The 17,928-nt window shown below is 50.3% G+C and overlaps 1 protein-coding gene across 1 annotated transcript in view; it reads right to left on the bottom strand.

Annotated features, from left to right (window-relative positions):
• The window catches only part of RYR1 (ryanodine receptor 1), a 220,706-nt gene that overhangs the window by 103,714 nt on the left and 99,064 nt on the right, over positions 1 to 17,928 (bottom strand). The window contains exons 31-42 of the mRNA XM_079989357.1: positions 17,565 to 17,725; positions 16,442 to 16,607; positions 15,273 to 15,359; positions 14,390 to 14,616; positions 11,902 to 12,823; positions 10,359 to 10,559; positions 7,137 to 7,248; positions 5,434 to 5,583; positions 4,440 to 4,713; positions 3,806 to 3,920; positions 2,149 to 2,281; positions 1,236 to 1,330 (exon numbers count right to left, since the gene is read on the bottom strand). Coding sequence (XP_079845483.1) covers positions 1,236 to 1,330; positions 2,149 to 2,281; positions 3,806 to 3,920; positions 4,440 to 4,713; positions 5,434 to 5,583; positions 7,137 to 7,248; positions 10,359 to 10,559; positions 11,902 to 12,823; positions 14,390 to 14,616; positions 15,273 to 15,359; positions 16,442 to 16,607; positions 17,565 to 17,725 — 2,643 coding nt within the window. The remainder of the gene's footprint in view (positions 1 to 1,235; positions 1,331 to 2,148; positions 2,282 to 3,805; positions 3,921 to 4,439; positions 4,714 to 5,433; positions 5,584 to 7,136; positions 7,249 to 10,358; positions 10,560 to 11,901; positions 12,824 to 14,389; positions 14,617 to 15,272; positions 15,360 to 16,441; positions 16,608 to 17,564; positions 17,726 to 17,928) is intronic.

Here is a 17,928-nt window from a genome sequence, read left to right as displayed (position 1 = left end):
TGTGTGCTTCCTCTGCAAAAGGTCCAGAGGGCAGCAACACAAGAGCGGGCCTTTTCTGCAGTGGCTCCCCACTTATGGCATGTTCTCCCCAAGGAGACTCGCCAGGTGCCTTCATTGCAAGATCTTTAGGCACCAGGCAAAAATGTGCTTCTTCTCCCAGGCCTTTGGCTAATTAAACAATCCATGGCCTTTTAAACTGGAGAGGGGTGTTGTTTTTGCTTGTTATTCTGGCATTCAATTTTTGGGTGTTTTTTTTATTGCAAATCGCCCTGTCATTCTCGGATGAAGAGCAGTACATTGGTAAAGGTAAAGGTAAAGGGACCCCTGACCATTAGGTCCAGTTGTGGCCGACTCTGGGGTTGCGGCACTCATCTCACTTTATTGGCCAAAGGAGCCGGCGTACAGCTTCCAGGTCATGTGGCCAGCATGACTAAGCCGCTTCTGGAGAACCAGAGCAGCGCACGGAAACACCGTTTACCTTCCTGCCAGAGCGGTACCTATTTATCTACTTGCACTTTGATGTGCTTTCGAACTGCTAGGTTGGCAGGAGCAGGGATCAAGAAACGGGAGCTCACCCCGTCGCGGGGATTCGAGCCACCGACCTTCTGATCGGCAAGTCCTAGGCTCTGCGGTTTAACCCACAGCACCACCCACGTCCCTTAGTACAGTATAGAAATTTAATAAATGATGAAAATAATAAACGATAAGGGGGAAGTCGGCGATGTTTTTAGGCCCCATTTGGATTTCTGCACCACTGCCTTGGGTGCCACCATCTCTCATCTCTTCTCTCCCCTATCCCCCTGAGAGACAGAAAGAAAGAACACACACGCTTCACTTTCCCAAGTGGTCTGGGTAAAATGAATTCACATTCACGCTGAAAAGCACATAGAGGGGAAAGAGGGAGTGGTAAAGAGTGCCACTCTTGCCATTTGAGCTCTATGATATTGTCACAGGTGAAAAGGTAACCACCCTCACCACCTCATGGAGACAGGGTTGAAAGCCTTTGTGGGCAGCAGAGGAAGACCTCAAGGATGCTGGCGATCCCTGAGCTAAGGGAAATGGACAGGATGGCAGCAATATCATGGTTTTGGGGAGGGAGAAAGGAGAGGGGCAAACCTGGGGAAGGGGAGCAGTCTTCTTGTAGCCAGTATGCTGTAATACTCAAAGCTGGTCCTTAGCCACGCTCTGCACCCACCACCCACCCCTGTTTGGTACTTTCTGGCCATGCCTGTTACCTTCTCCAAGTCTTGTTCTTGCAAGGCCAGAGCCAGCTCATTGTTGTCGATGACAGAAGCAGCTGCCACGTCCAAGGGTGTGGATCCGCGCATGCCTAGAGGAGCAAAGCAATTAGTAAGGAAGAACTTCCTGACAGTAAGAGCTGTTTGACAGTGGAATTTGCTGCCAAGGAGTGTGGTGGAGTCTCCTTCTTTGGAGGTCTTTAAGCAGAGGCTTGACAACCATATGTCAGGAGTGCTCTGATGGTGTTTCCTGCTTGGCAGGGGGTTGGACTCGATGGCCCTTGTGGTCTCTTCCAACTCTACGATTCTATGATTCTATGAGTAAGAACAGGCAGAACTCAAGGCCCAAGGGGCCTGACAAAAGGGGATAGAGGAGTCACTGCCCTCAGAAGTTGTAGCTGGAATGACACAACTTGGGTAGGTCTGTGTTAGAGGCAAAAAATTTAAAAAACCCAACTTTTAAAAAATTCAACCGTTTAATTTTTCAAAACGGGGTTTAATCCTCCCCTGCTAAAGAGGCATGGAGGGATCTGCGGGGCGACATCTTATGCTTTCTCAATTTGTTTTAACTAGCATTAAATCAGAATTTCTCAGAACAGCGGAAGTGGACCAAAAAAATGGTTTGCCCTTCAGTTTTGACACCAGACACACATGGAAATGGAGGAGCAAATTTCACCTGTGTGAGAATATTTATGTTCATCAGCCAAACACCTGGTTAAAGAGAAAGATTTCTGCTGGGGACCTAAAGATATATAATGAAGGGGCCAGGCGAGACTCCACAAATGGGGGGGGGGCACAGCAGAAAAAGCCCATTCCCACCATCTTTGGACAGCTGGTATCTGCTGTGATCCTCCACACCCCAGCACCCCACTGCACTCCCCCAACCCTGCTCCAAACCTCCCTTGCTCACCCAGCCCAATGCCACTGTTCTCCAGCAGGTAGCTGAGGTGGTCGAACATGGAGCGCTGGTTCTGGCGGCTGATGCGGCAGAAGTAGCACAGGAAACGGCAGCAATTGGTCACCATCTTGGGGAAGCGGATCTCCTGCTCAGCAAGGGACAAGGCGGCCTCCTTTAACAGCTTTGCTAAACACCCGCTTTGCCATCCCACCCACCCCTCTCCTGAAATATGGGGTAACGTTTTGACGAAGACGGCATTGCATGGCTGTTGCATGCACTTGCAGCGCACCAAGGCCACAATATACACCCTGAGTGTGCATGTGCTCACTTGGAGGGAGCTTTTTTTTAAAAAAAGGGGGTGCCTTCTTTTCATTAATGAAACAGTTTATAGTCCCACTGTATGGCCTGAAGAAGGAGAGATGAATCACTTCAAACTCCTATCGGTGCTTCTCCTTTCTGTGGGATTTGATCACATAAGAGCTCTGAGTTCCTCAAAAGCTCCAGCGTTGGAAGAGTATTGAAGCAGTGAGTTCTTCCACTCTGTTTTTTGAAGTATTCATATATATATATATATATATATATATAAAATCACATTGATTTTATGAAATCAAAATGGGTGCCAAGAGAAGGAAACAGCAGCAGCCATTATGGAGGCTGTCTCTCCACATGTTAATAATGATAATATTATTATTATTATTATTATTATTATTATTATTATTATTAGAAGGGACGCAGGTGGCGCTGTGGGTTAAAGCCTCAGCGCCTAGGGCTTGCCGATCGAAAGGTTGGCGGTTCGAATCCCTGCGGCGGGGTGCGCTCCCGCTGCTCGGTCCCAGCGCCTGCCAACCTAGCAGTTCGAAAGCACCTCCGGGTGCAAGTAGATAAATAGGGACCGCTTACCAGTGGGAAGGTAAACGGCGTTTCCGTCTGCGGCTTTTGCTCTGGCCAGAGCAGCGATGTCACGCTGGCCACGTGACCCGGAAGTGTCTCCGGACAGCGCTGGCCCCTGGCCTCTTAAGTGAGATGGGCGCACAACCCCAGAGTCTGTCAAGACTGGCCCGTACGGGCAGGGGTACCTTTACCTTTACTATTATTATTATTATTATTATTATTATTATTATTATTATTATTTGTACCCTGCCCATCTGGCTGGGTTTCTCCAGCCACTCTGGGCAGCTTCCAACAAAGATTAAAAATACATTTAAAATGTCACACATTAAAAACTGCCCTGAACTGCCTGCAGATGTCTTGTAAATGTCAGGTAGTTGTTTATCTCTTTGACATCTGATGAGAGGGCATTCCACAGGGTGGGCACCACCACCGAGAAGGCCCTCTGCCTGGTTCCCTGTAGCTTTGCTTCTCACAGTGAGAGAACCACCAGAAGGCCCTCGGCGCTGGATCTCAGTGTCCAGGTAGAATGATGGGGGTGGAGACGCTCCTTCAGGTATACTGGGCCGAGGCCGTTTAGGGCTTTAAAGGTCAGCACCATGCCTCCCTCCTCAAAGAATGGCAGAAAGCATTTGATCCAATTATGGACCCTCTCACTCTCCTGAACTGAAGACCACACCACCACCACCACCTCCTCCTGCATCAACTTGTTGGGTGTGTGTGCAGCCATGAGCAGCCTTGAAAACGTGGGCCTGCGCTAGCCGAAAGCAAGCTTCCTTACCTTCGAATCTCCTCCTCCGAGCACATTCACCATCACCTCCATGACGGTCTCATGCATGCCCAGAGCCCTCATCAGGTTGGGGTGCTGGTAGAAGACCTTGTTGTTCATAATGTTGCTGCCAGGGGAAGACACAAGGGTGCAAAGTGCTGAGTACCGGGGAATGCAAACCCACGATGCGAGGGACAGCGCAAGTGGGAATAGAGGGGAGTTGTGAGTGTTTAAGGGGAAGAGCTTCAGAATGGGAGAATGGCCACCACCCTGGGAGGCATTAAAAGAGGGTAGGGCAAATACGTGGAGGAGGGTAAGACTATCAATGGCTAGTAGCCATGATAATGATGCTTTAAATGTATGGAGCGGACTTAGCCTCAGAGAGGGATGCTGTCCCCGCAAATGGGCAGGAGTCAAAATCGGTGGGGGGGGGTCATAGCTCACGGACAGAGCAGATGTTACGCAGGAGTCTCAAGCGAGAAGGGCAAGATGAACCAAGATGGCTGAGTAATATGGAAATGTATTTCTGCAGCTCATTGGAGAGAACAGTTCCATTTGAGCAGGAGCCAGGAACCCAGAGAGCATGGAGGGGCTGCTTCGGGGTGGGATAAAGGAGGAGGCTACAGGAAGAGATGGAGGCACATACCCAATACTCTGTATCATCAGGTTCTCCTCCTCAGGCCCCATCTGGACGATGAGCAGTGAGCGGATCTGGCCCAGGCACTCCAGCAGGCTCATAGTGTCTTCCACAGAGTTGGCATTGATGGTGTAGGCCTTGGGGAGGGCACGGATTAGCTCCCCAAGGCCGTCGTACTGCCGATGGAGAAGGCTGAACATGACCCGCACCAGCTCCGGGCTCTGGATGAAAGACTCTTGGGCCCAGTGAACCATGGTGTGCGAGATCAGCTCCTGCAGGGTGCCTGCATGGTTGGGGAGAGGGAGAATTGAGGTCTACTAGACCAGGGTTCCTCAACCTCGGCCCTCCAGATGTTTTGAGACTACAATTCTCATCATCCATGACCACTGGTCCTGCTAGCTGGGGATCATGGGAGTTGTAGGCCAAAAACATCTGGAGGGCCGAGGCTGAGGGAGCCTGTACTAGACAGCCTACAAGAGGCTGTAGTGCAAAACATCTGGAGGTCACCAAGCGGACAAAGGACACTTATTAAAACATTAAAGAACTCTGCCTCCTCCTGACTCATGGCCATGATCCTCAACTCTCAGCAAGGTAAAGGGACCCCTGACCATTAGGTCCAGTTGTGGCCCACTCTGGGGTTGTGGCGCTCATCTCGCTTTATCGGCCGAGGGAGCCGGCATACAGCTTCCGGGTCATGTGGCCAGCATGACTAAGCTGCTCTGGCGAACCAGAGCAGCACATGGAAACGCTGTTCACCTTCTCGCCGGAGTGGTACCTATTTATCTACTTGCACTTTGACATGCTTTCGAACTGCTAGGTTGGCAGGAGCAGGGACCGAGCAACGGGAGCTCACCCCGTTGCGGGGATTCGAACCGCCGACCTTCTGATCGGCAAGTCCTGGGCTCTGTGGTTTAACCCACAGCGCCACCCGCATCCCTATAACTCTCAGCAAAGTAGCCCCTTAATCACCCCCTTCCTTCCCCAACTCCACTCTTGCACCTACTGGGTTTTGGCTCCTCTTCTGCAGGCTGCTCTTCCTCCGTTTTCTCCTCCTTCTTGCGGAAGCTCGTTACCTTATCCACTAAGCCCATCAGCCGCCGGTAGAAGGATGTGTCTTCCTCCTCCTCTTCTTCTTCACCCTCCGATTGGATACCTGTTGGGGAATGTGCAGAGCTAATGAGCGCACGTGTCAAAAAATGGGGGAAACCGGTCTGGTGCCCAAGCCAGCCAGGGTGTGTGGACAAGAACACATTGTGCAAGTGTGGACCTTGGCATCTGCAGCATCTTCACAACCCACACTTTCTGTTTGGATTTTCAGTGCAAGCTTCTAGCTTTCGTTCACCACAGGGATAAGCTGGGGAACGTGTGGCTTACATCTACGAAATGGAACTCTCAGCACCCCTAGGAAACTACAACTCCCAGGATTCCTTGGGGGAAGCCCTGACTGCTTAAAGTGGTATCACAGCGCTTTAAATATATGGTGCAAATGTGTCCTGATGTTAGGGCCGGTGTCGGGAGCAGGTCAGCAATAACTCAGAAACTGTCACTGACGTCAACTCGTTATTCCAAGAAAGAAAACAGCTCAGGCCTAGTGAGCGCAGCAACTCTTTCCAGTAGACCTTGCCCCAGTGGCAGTTGTGAGGATGCCACAGGTTTCTGTCTTGGGCCCGGTCTTATTCAACATCTTTATCATCCAAGTCTTTATCATCCAAGTCTTTATCAACGACTTGGATGATGGACTCAAGGGCATCCTGATCAAATTTGCAGATGACACCAAACTGGGAGGGGTGGCTAACACCCCACAGGACAGGATCACACTTCAAAACGACCTTGACAGATTAGAGAACTGGGCCAAAACAAACAAGATGAATTTTAACAGGGAGAAATGTAAAGTATTGCACTTGGGCAAAAAAAAAAAATGAGAGGCACAAATACAAGATGGGTGACACCTGGCTTGAGAGCAGTACATGTGAAAAGGATCTAGGAGTCTTGGTTGACCACAAACTTGACATGAGCCAACAGTGTGACGCGGCAGCTAAAAAAGCCAATGCAATTCTGGGCTGCATCAATAGGAGTATAGCATCTAGATCAAGGGAAGTAATAGTGCCACTGTATTCTGCTCTGGTCAGACCTCACCTGGAGTACTGTGTCCAGTTCTGGGCACCACAGTTCAAGAAGGACACTGACAAACTGGAACGTGTCCAGAGGAGGGCAACCAAAATGGTCAAAGGCCTGGAAACGATGCCTTATGAGGAACGGCTAAGGGAGCTGGGCATGTTTAGCCGGGAGAAGAGGAGCTTAAGGGGTGATATGATAGCCATGTTCAAATATATAAAAGGATGTCACATAGAGGAGGGAGAAAGGTTGTTTTCTGCTGCTCCAGAGAAGCGGACACGGAGCAATGGTTCCAAACTACAAGAAAGAAGATTCCACCTAAACATTAGGAAGAACTTCTGACAGTAAGAGCTGTTCGACAGTGGAATTTGCTGCCAAGGAGTGTGGTGGAGTCTCCTTCTTTGGAGGTCTTTAAGCAGAGGCTTGACAACCATATGGCAGGAGTGCTCTGATGGTGTTTCCTGCTTGGCGGGGGGTTGGACTCAATGGCCCTTGTGGTCTCTTCCAACTCTATGATTCTATGATTCTATGATTCAGAGCGGCTTTCAGTGTGCTTAGGGCTGGTAGGGGCAATGAAGAGGTGCTCCTTACCACAGTGAGATAGCAAATCAGCGTGGAATTCCAGCAGTTCGTCCCGGATGTCTTCCGGCACCGGGCACTCCTCCTCATCAGCCCCATTCTTGAAGTGCAGCAGCATGTTGATCTGCAGGGGAAAGAAGACACAGGTTGCACTGGATGTGGGTTGCAAGCCTGGGCAACTTTTGTCCCATGCTCCGTACAGCACTGTGGCGTTCACACAGGGTCCTCGGACATTTGATGGTCTATTGATCCCTCTGCCACCACTGTGATTGCTTCCCCGCTGCCACCAACCCGTTTCTCTCGGGTACACATGGAGTCCAGACAGTTGTTAACATTAAACCATTAAACATTCTTGTCAGTTTCTTAATCTTAGGTTCTTACTTTCCTATACCTTCCTAATAACTTCTAACTACAGGGGTGCCTCGCAAGACGAAATTAATCCGTTCCGTGAGGCTCTTCGTATAGCGGTTTTTTCGTCTTGCGAAGCAAGCCCACTGACAGCTTAGCGGATTAGCGCTATTAGCGGTTTAGCGGCTTTTAGCGGATCAGCTGATAAGCAGCTTAAAGGTAACGGTAAAGGTACCCCTGCCCGTATGGGCCAGTCTTGACAGACTCTGGGGTTGTGCGCCCATCTCACTTAAGAGGCCAGGGGCCAGCGCTGTCCGGAGACACTTCCGGGTCACGTGGCCAGCGTGACATCGCTGCTCTGGCGAGCCAGAGCCGCACACGGAAACGCCGTTTACCTTCCCGCTGGTAAGCGGTCCCTATTTATCTACTTGCACCCGGAGGTGCTTTCGAACTGCTAGGTTGGCAGGCGCTGGGACCGAGCAGCGGGAGCGCACCCCGCCGCAGGGATTCGAACCGCCGACCTTTCGATCGGCAAGTCCTAGGCGCTGAGGCTTTAACCCACAGCGCCACCTGCGTCCCAAGATAAGCAGCTTAGGGCTTAGGAAAAGGGGGGGGGGGAAACCCGCAGGAACTCGCAAGACATTTTCGTCTTGCGAAGCAAGCCCATAGGGAAATTCGTTTTGCAAAGCGCCTCCAAAACGGAAAACCCTTTCGTCTAGCGGGTTTTCTGTCTTGCGAGGCGTTTGTCTTGCGGGGCACCACTGTAATTATCCCATCTGTCTATCTGACTCCTTGTAACAGATTCTCTCACTCTCTCACATCAACTATCCCAACCCACAGACGTATCCTCACTCTCCCTTCTCTAACACCCGACTGACTCCTTAACAACACTAAGTCTAACTCCTCCTCTTGGATTCTCACTTGCCAATCACTTCACACTCATTTAACCCTTTCCTTATGACCCAGCATGATGTCACCTAGGAGGGCAAACGCCACAAGCACCTAGCACAGCAGTTCTCAACCAGATGTTGTTGGACTACAACTCCCATCATCCCTGAGCTCTGGCCTTGCTAGCTAGGGGTGATGGGAGTTGTAGTTCAACAACATCTGGGGACCCACAGGTTGAGAAAGGCTGACCTAGCATCATGCTGGAGTTAAGTGATGAACGCTGCTAAGCAGAGAATCCAGGCCTTTTCTGCTGAATTTACTATGTCAGTCTTCCCCAACCTGGTGCCCTCCAGATGTTTTGCACTACAACTGCCTGGGGCTGATAGGAGTTACAGCTCGTCACACCTGGAGGGCATCAGGTTGGGAAAGGCTGTGCATTAGAAGAGCCTTTCCCTTGCTCTCAGTAAACCAATAGTTGCTCAGGATACAAATTTAGCAGAACAGCAAAACATCAAGCGCTGCACTGTAGGCCACTGACAGTGAGAACTTCATTCATTCATCATTCACCATTTTATTTGTATGCAGCCTTTTCCATAGTAAAAACAATGCTCAGGGCGGCTTACAACATGACAAGATTTACATAATTTCCAACATAACAAAAGTCATAAACAATAAACAAAACAAATAAAAAAGTACCAATCAAATGGAAAACAATTTGCACATAAATCATAAAATCTAAATCTAATACAGAATTACAGTCATACCTCGGGTTGAAGTAGCTTTGGGTTGAACATGTTCGGGTTGTGCTCCACAGCGACCCGGAAGTAACGGCGCACATTACTTCTGGGTTTCGCCGCTCACGCATGCACAGATGCTCAAAATGATGTTACGCGCATGTGCGGAAGCGGCAAATCGTGACCTGCGCATGCGCGGACATGCGGACGCGGGTTGCATTTGCTTCAGGATGTGAACGGGGCTCCGGAACGGATCCCGTTCGCATCCAGAGATACCACTGTAATATCAATCACAATTTTAAATGACATAGATAAAAAATAAAAACAAAAATGGAGCCTTCTCTGGCAAGAGGCAGCAGCCGCACTCCTTTATAGAGTCTGTCAGGCCCCAATCCAAACCAGGTGGAGACAAGCAGGGCAGGGCCCTTCAGGCTCCCAGCTTATGTTCTGAATCCCAAAATGAAAACTTAATTTGCTTCTGCTATATCAATCAGAGACTAGCACCATGGCTTTCAAACTTACCCGGGATTTCCTCAGCGAGGTGGTCAGTAAAAGTATTATACGGTGGTGCCCCGCAAGACGAATGCCTCGCAAGACGGAAAACCCACTAGACGAAAGGGTTTTCCGTTTTGGAGGTGCTTCGCAAAACGAATTTCCTATGGGCTTACTTCGCAAGACGAAAATGTCTTGCGAGTTCCTGCGGGGTTTTTTTTCCTTCCCCCCCCCTTTTTCTAAGCTGCTAAGCCGCTTATCAGCTGATCCGCTAAGCCGCTAAGCTGCTTAACAGCTGTATCCGCTAAGCCGCTTATCAGCTGATCCGCTAAGCTGCTAAGCCTCTTTACAGCAGATCCGCTAAGCCGCTTATCAGCTGATCCGCTAAGCCGCTAAACCGCTGATCTGCTAAGCCGCTTATCAGCTGATCCGCTAAGCCGCTAAGCCGCTTAACAGCTGATCCGCTAAGCCGCTTATCAGCTGATCCGCTAAGCCCCTAAGCCGCTAATAGCGCTAATCCGCTAAGCCGCTAATGGGCTTGCTTCGCAAGACGAAAAAACCGCAAGATGAAGAGACTCACGGAACGGATTCTTTTCGTCTTCCGAGGCACCACTGTACAATAAATAATGAAGAATAATAATATACTGGAGTGCTGTGTGAGAATATTATCGGCTTTTGACATAGGGGCATTACAGGAAGTTGTACCTCTTCACCAGCTGAAGCCCTGCCTAGCCACCCCCTTTAGCTCTCCCCATTGCCCCTTCCCCAGTACCTGCTCCTGAGGAGGGGAGCGGAACTCTCGGGTGCGCCGGGCCGTCTCTGCGGCGGACATGGTGAAGGCCTGCATGAGGGTGTTGTAGCGCTGGCGCTGGTTGGTCTGCAGGTTGTCCACATAGCGCTCCGAGAAAGCGATGATGGCTTCCACACGGTGCTGCAGCTCGCGGTCGCAGAAGAACTGCAGCAGGTTGCACATCTGTGGGAAGACAGAGGGAGAGAGAGGAGTCAGCACAATGGGGAGAGGAGCCACAGTCACCAGGGCTGGGTGGAAAGGACTGCAAAGGAGAGAGGAGGAGGTTTGGGGCCTAGCATCTTAGAAAGCAGAGACATCACCTTGCCAACAAAGGTCCGTATAGTTAAAGCTATGGTTTTCCCAGTAGTGATGTATGGAAGTGAGAGCTGGACCATCAAGAAGGCTGATCGCCGAAGAATGGATGCTTTTGAATTCTGGTGCTGGAGGAGACTCTTGAGAGTCCCATGGACTGCAAGAAGAACAAACCTATCCATTCTTAAGGAAATCAGCCCTGAGTGCTCACTGGAAGGACAGATCCTGAAGCTGAGGCTCCAAGACCTTGGCCACCTCATGAGAAGAGAAGACTCCCTGGAAAAGACCCTGATGTTGGGAAAGATAGAGGGCACAAGGAGAAGGGGACGACAGAGGATGAGATGGCTGGACAGTGTTCTCGAAGCTACCAGCATGAGTTTGACCAAACTGTGGGAGGCAGTGGAAGACAGGAGTGCCTGACGTGCTCTGCTCCATGGGGTCACGAAGAGTCGGATATGACTAAACGACAACAATTGTACATACCAACTGGAGATGTGACATGGAGTGGCCTCAAAGGAGGTGGACCACACAGAGATGGGTCTTTCAGGGTGACCCGGTGCTCACAGAGCTGGCTCAGGATGTTACATAACAAGAGCCCTGGATCAGGCCAATGGCCATCAGGTCCAGCATCCTGTTCTCACAGTGGCCACGAGGACAAGATGTCCCTTCCCCATTAAAAGTGGGTAGCCCATGAGTGGAGCCAGAGCCAACCCAACGAGGGTTGTCTCCAACTGAGCTTAGACCCAGTGGAATCAAATAGAATGTTCATTAATTTCAGCGCATCCGCTCCAAGTTAAAACTCAGTTGGGTACAACCCAAAACACACTCTTGCTTTCTCACATGGTCACAGAAGCACAACAGCTAGAGCCACCATCCATTCAATCTCACACATGAAGACCTCACACCCATCCAAACACAAGCGTTCGCCTCATGCTTTTTTCATGAGGCAAACGTAAGAAGAGCTGTTGTGAATCAGGCCAATGGCCCATCTAGTCCAGCATCCTATTCTTCAAGCGGCCAGCCAAGATGTCAAGAACAAGATGCCCTTGATCCCATTAAAAGTGTGTGGTCCATTGTTTGGACAGGGAATGGAGCTAACCGACTCTGACAGTGGGAATAAGATGGCCACTGTTGAAGGACCACAGAGTCTGGGTGATCTGGAGGGAGCGGGGGTGGCGGGGAGGAAACCCCAAACCAAAGCCACACCCTTTACCTGCAACTTGACAGATTCAGGAAGCTTCATCTGCAGCAAGCCTTCCTCCAACCCTTCCTCATCCTCCTTGGCTTCCGCTTCCCCGGCCTCGATGGCTTTCAGCTCCCTCTTCTCGCCTCCCTCCACTTCTTCCTTCTTCCCCCCTCCGGCCTCTTTCTCCGCCCCCTCTTCGTCTTCTTCCTCCGCTGCCGCCATCTCCTCCTCTTCCTCCGCGGGCACTTGCTCTTCCCCTCCCTCCTCAGCATCCGCCGCTGCCTCTTCCTCCTCCTTGGGCTCCACGAAGACGTTCGGCTCGATCATCTTGAGGATGTGGCGAACGTCCTCGTCTTCAAAGACGCCCATGATGAGGAGGGTGCAGATCAGCTTGAGGACCGGCACGAACTGGAACTCCACGCTGCCCCCGACGGGGTCGCGGGTGTGCTGCCCGCCATCCTGGACGGCCTCGGTCAGCATGTTGATAGCCTTCACCTTCAGCACGTCCAAGGGGATGGACGGGCTCAGCTGGTACAGCTCCTTGCTGTTGCTGACAAAGCAGGTGTCCACAAAGTGCAGCGGCGGGCGCAGGCAGGTGCTCATGCCCACTCCGGGCAGGCCGGGCTTCTTGGTACCAGCCGGGAAGAGCGTGATGCTCTTGGTCTCGTCCGTCATGGGGACGATGAACTCGCTGTTCATCATGAGGCGGGAGCGCTTGGCGGACTCCAGGTGCATGCCGATGAGCAGGTCGTAGTAGCCGCTGCGCAGAAGGCCAGGCAGGTGGTTGCTCTCGATGGTGTACAGCAGCTGAGACTCGTCCACGTGGCTGCACAGGGCATGCGCCACCCGGTTGTTGCCCAAGGCGCAGACGGCGCAGTACAGCTTCAGGGTATGCGAGTGGAATTTCAGCAGGTCCAGGCGCTCTGAAAGCTCCAGGATGTCTATGCACCTGTGAAGGGGAGTCAGAAGAGGGAGACGTGAGGGCACTGCATGGCAGGAAGTGCCCTGTCCTCCAGGCCTGGGCACCATCTTTTTGAAAAAGCTCTAGTTCTCCACAGGACAGCTGAGCCTAGGGCTGCATCTACATCTTACATTTAAAGCACATAAAGGTAAAGGTAAAGGGACCCCTGACCATTAGGTCCAGTTGCGAACGACTCTGGGGTTGTGGCGCTCATTTCGCTTTATTGGCCGAGGGAGCCGGCGTACAGCTTCTGGGTCATGTGGCCAGCATGACTAAGCCGCTTCTGGCGAACCAGAGCAGCTCACAGAAACGCCGTTTACCTTCCCGCCGGAGCAGTACCTATTTATCTACTTGCACTTTTGACGTGCTTACGAAGCACATAGCTTCTCCAAATGAGTCGTGGGAAGTGTCGTTTATCCCTCATGGAGCTACAATTCCCAGTATTATTATTATTATTATTATTATTATTATTATTATTATTAGATACCTCCCTATGATTTTTTTAGGGAAGTACAAGTTGAAAACAAAATAGAGCAAAACAGATGCAAACGGTGAATTATTAATATAATAGGCTTAACATGGGTCTGTAACTATGCATGATGATAATCTTAACACTTTCTTTCCTCTTTATATTTTCTTAACAGGGCGTCTCTTCACCTGCTTTTCGGATGAGGAAATAACTCAGAGTGCTCGTAGTTTGGTGTACACATTATCCTCATTTTATATCATCGTTGTTGTTGTTACCTGCTTTTCACCAGCAGGTCCCAGGGCAGGTTGCAACCACTTAAAAGTCAGTATTAAAAACAGTGTTAAAATAAATTACAGTAACAGGAATAGGTAGGTCCTGAAAACTCATACTTCAGGTGGCCAATGCCAGTGTAAAGAGGTGCATTTTTAAGGTAAAAGTAAAGGGACTCCTGATCATTAGGTCCAGTTGTGGCCGACTCTGGGGTTGTGGCGCTCATCTCGCTTTATTGGCCGAGGGAGCCGGCGTACAGCTTCCGGGTCATGTGGCCAGCATGACTAAGCCGCTTCTGGCGAACCTGAGCAGCGCACAGAAATGCCGTTTACCTTCCCGCCAGAGTGGTACCTATTTATCTACTTGAACTTTGACGTGCTTTCGAACTGCTAGGTTGGCAGGAGCAGGGACCGAGCAACAGGAGCTCACCCCGTCACGGGGATTTGAACTGCCGACCTTCTGATCGGCAAGTCCTAGGCCAAAAGGTGTATAGTTAAGGTGCCAGATGCACCTTTGTAGGGAATGAATTCCACGACTTAAGGCTGCCACAGAGAATGTCCTCTCCAGGGTCACCACTTGCCCATAACTTCTGAAGGTGGTGGAACTACCAAGAGAGCCCCCTGCTTCAAATGAATGGTGTGCATGTGACCTTGGAGAGCTGGAGGAGAGATGCTCAAAAGGCCTCCATTTTCTTCCAGCCCTTTGTGGGAGCAAGTGGCTCATTAGGAGCTCTCCACAGTGCTGAAATGGCTAATCTGCCTTAGGACTTGGTAGAGCTGAGCTGTAATTCCTACAGGGGCTTATAGGAGACTCACCGGCTTTCCTCTGGAATGTGGAGGGCCATCATGATGTTAGGCTCTGTACACTCAACCATCCACCCATGCCGGTCGCTGAAACGGGCAACTTCCACCCGCAGGAACTCATTGGGCATACGGCTCCAGGTCATCGGTGTCAGCATCTGAATGGCAAGCCGGGGTGGGCACTGGGGTTCTGGGTTCTTCCGCTCACTGCGGAACATGGCAGCTGAGATGGGCATGATGTTCTGCCAGGGGAGGAGAAGGGAGACAGAAGAATGTGGTCACTCTGAATGTCACAACTGCAAGCTTCCCTCTGTTCTAAAATACTGTTATAGTTTTGAGGGGAGGTCAGTCTGGATATCTGTGGGCCCCTTCCAAGCCTGTGACCCAGTATGCAGTGTGGTTTAGAATCTGGCAGAAGAAGCAACTGAACCAGTCAGACTCGTTTCTTTGTTAAGGTAATGCCCTCAGCTGGCCAGCTAAGTACTTCCATTTCTATGTCCAAATAAGTTGACCTGGTTGCTATGGAGACAAAAGGATGGGCCTTCTCCCACTTCATCTGGCTGGATACCATGTGATCCTAGGATGGAGAACAGCAGGTTAAGGGGAGGCTGTTTGTGAGAAGGTTTGGGCTGATGCTGGAAGCTGGAGACACAAAGGCTTGCCTTACTCTGTGCTGTGCCCAGAGCTATGGTCTGGGAACTTAATGTGGAGGCAAGATCTGTTGGGGTGTCAATGCTGTGAGGCCTTCCATTCTATGCTAAGGTTGTACTGATATGCAAATGTAACCATATATCCTGAAGACACCACAGTCTCCATTCACCTTCATTTCAAGGAAACCCAACCCTGGATAAGGGTTAGCGCCCCTAGAGTCCCTCATGGCTCGGAGATTGGGCCTTACCTTCAGCTTGCCCAGTTCAAACTGGATTACGTTCTGGCTTGTTGGGAGGGCAACGACAGCAGGAAACAGCTTCGTGTTTGGCTCCACCTGCAGTGTGACAGGTGTGTAAGATGATGCAGTAAAACACATAGGGAAAAGGTTTCAACTGGTAACTTTTTCTCCCAATGAATACTGGGAATTGTGGCATTGCAAGAATGCCCAGTACCCTTTTGCCAGGATGCTGAGTCAGGTCAATATTTTGTTTATTTTTAATATATTTAAAACAATTATATATACCGGCTTTTATCAATTATTTCAGGGCAGTTTGTTTTTATTTTTTGTAAATACATTCAAGCAAATCAGAGAGTATTGGTCCTGCAGTCTCTGACATGCACATACGCCTGACATTTTTGACCTTTACGCTAAATCACACACACCAGGTAAAGTAGTTTAAGTCTGTGGTGTAGGAGAGCCTTTACACGGGTGGTTTCACAGCCCCTGAATCTAGCAGCGATCCATTGTACCTCAGACTGAGGGATAGGAGCCCCCAGAGAAATCTGTAAGAGCATCACAGTCTATTGGACCAGAGCCTGAACCCTCACTGACACCTTCCCATGAAGAACCAGATGCTTCCAACTGCACATCACCAGTCTGGCAGTTTATGGGAGAGAGGAGACTTGCCCGCCTTTAGAGCAGAGGGTTGGCCCTTAAAGGCTCTGTAGTTCTCCACAAGCCTGGAGGATGTAGTCTGGAGACAGAGGATTATATTGTCCATTCACAACCTTTGCTGGAGGGGTTGGCAACTTTCAACCCGGCTGAAGCTTGCATTGGTTCAGAACATGGCAGGTGCATATAACAGGCACCCTTGACCAAGCTCTAGAAAGAGGACTGTTTTCTGAAAGCTTCACAGGAGAATATAGAAGCTCCAGCCAACAATTCCCCTCTTGTGTGTCTCCAGTGTCGGTGGTTGGAGGTTGAAAATGGAGGTTGCATTAAGTTATCCTTATCAACAGTTTCACATCTACTTTACAATCCCATTTAAAGACTATCTAAAGCCAGCATCCATCCCCACACCTTGTGGCGGCAAGTTCCTTAAATTAAATATGCACTGTATGATGACCACATCTCTGTACTCCACAGTGTCCTGAAAAATGTGTTCTGCCCTTCCACCCAGAAGGTACCCCACTCACCTGGAAGAAAGTGTTGACCTCTTTCCCGTTGGCTGTAAAGGTCATGAGGCCTGTTGCCAGGTCAACGAGGCAGCCAATCACCAGGTCCACGGTGCTGACCCGAGTCTGCTGGGTACTGGAGACGAAGTCCCCTCCCCACACCATGTAGCAGCTGCTTCGCTTGATGCTACGAAAGGGAGAAACAGTTGAAGAGTCCTTCTGAACAAGACCTTCTTAGGTACCACTAAGCCCTGGAAAGCAAAGCTTCCCCAACCTGGTGCCCTCCACATGTTGCTGAACTACAATTCCCATCGTCCCTCTTGTCTGTAGCCTCTTTTTGTGCTCATCCTTTTGGCGGAGTGAAGGAATGGGTTCCCAAAACCTAAAACCTGACTGGGCAGTCAGTCTGAAATGGGCCCCAAAATCCGGATTTTTTCCTTCTCCAAGGGAGCATTTCTAAACTGCTTTAACTTGAGCTCTTGAGCCAAAGCCCAGCTGTATAAACAAGTGCTCAAAGCTCTCTCCTTTATCAGTCCGTGATGCCTAATGAATGGCCTTGTCCATTCCAAAGTGGAGCAGGGATGACGCATCTGGGTCTTATCTTACACTGAGGCACAGACCTTCTCAGCCACCCGGGAACGGCGTCAGGAGTTGGTGACCTCTTGCTCCAAGATAAGAGTATAGGAACAGGAACAGAAACACCCTTTTAAGAGTACCAGAGCAGGAACATCTGTGATGTCAACCTGCATGTATAAGCTGACGTGGTTGGATTCCTGGGGAAGGAGGGAGAGGGTGCCTGGAGGATATATATACTGCATGAAATTTCTCATTTCTTTGGACTTGCTGTGGACTGACCACGCAAGTGCCTTCTGCTATCCGAAGAGCAGAATAAACTCTTTCTCTGAACCAACCCTCGGTGTCATTTGACTTCCTTCCTCCCTCCCAGGAACAACGCAGACCCCACCACTCGGTAAAGTCTAATAAGGCTACAGATCAGTCCTTTTATAAACATTTATGGATGAGCATTTGAGGTCCTTGTTTTATCTTTGTCAGACCTCCTTTCAACCTTCACTCCCAATCAACTAAGACACGGGCCTGAGGAAATGTTTATGACAGACCCAAAGGGAACCCGGCTAGCTCTCACCTGTCGTGGATGTTTCCCTTGTCATCACCCATGGTGACAGTGACGTTGCGCACCTTGGTGAGGTCAAAGTTCATGTCGTGCTGGTGGTAGTCAGGTGTGACCCAGCCTACCCAGACACAGGTAGGCTCCTGGCCCGCAAAGATCCGAACCGAGTAGTAATACTGTAAGAAGAAAGGGCTAATGACAAACTGTGGTTCGCTTAAGCTAGGAAGCAATTCCTCCTTTGGTGCAAGTTGACGGAAGAGAGGAGCTATGCGCAGGATTTTTGAACTCAAAACATTTCCCCAAGCATCCCATCTCTGGGAGAAGGCCGCATGCTCTGAAACTGGTCCGTGAATCGTGCTTTAGCTCCACCCAGAAAAAA

Source organism: Podarcis cretensis (genome assembly GCF_951804945.1).
Source record: "Podarcis cretensis genome assembly, chromosome: 8".
Classification (NCBI taxonomy): domain Eukaryota; kingdom Metazoa; phylum Chordata; class Lepidosauria; order Squamata; family Lacertidae; genus Podarcis; species Podarcis cretensis.
Note: the sequence above shows the minus strand (reverse complement) of the source record. Positions and strands in the feature narration are given on the sequence as shown.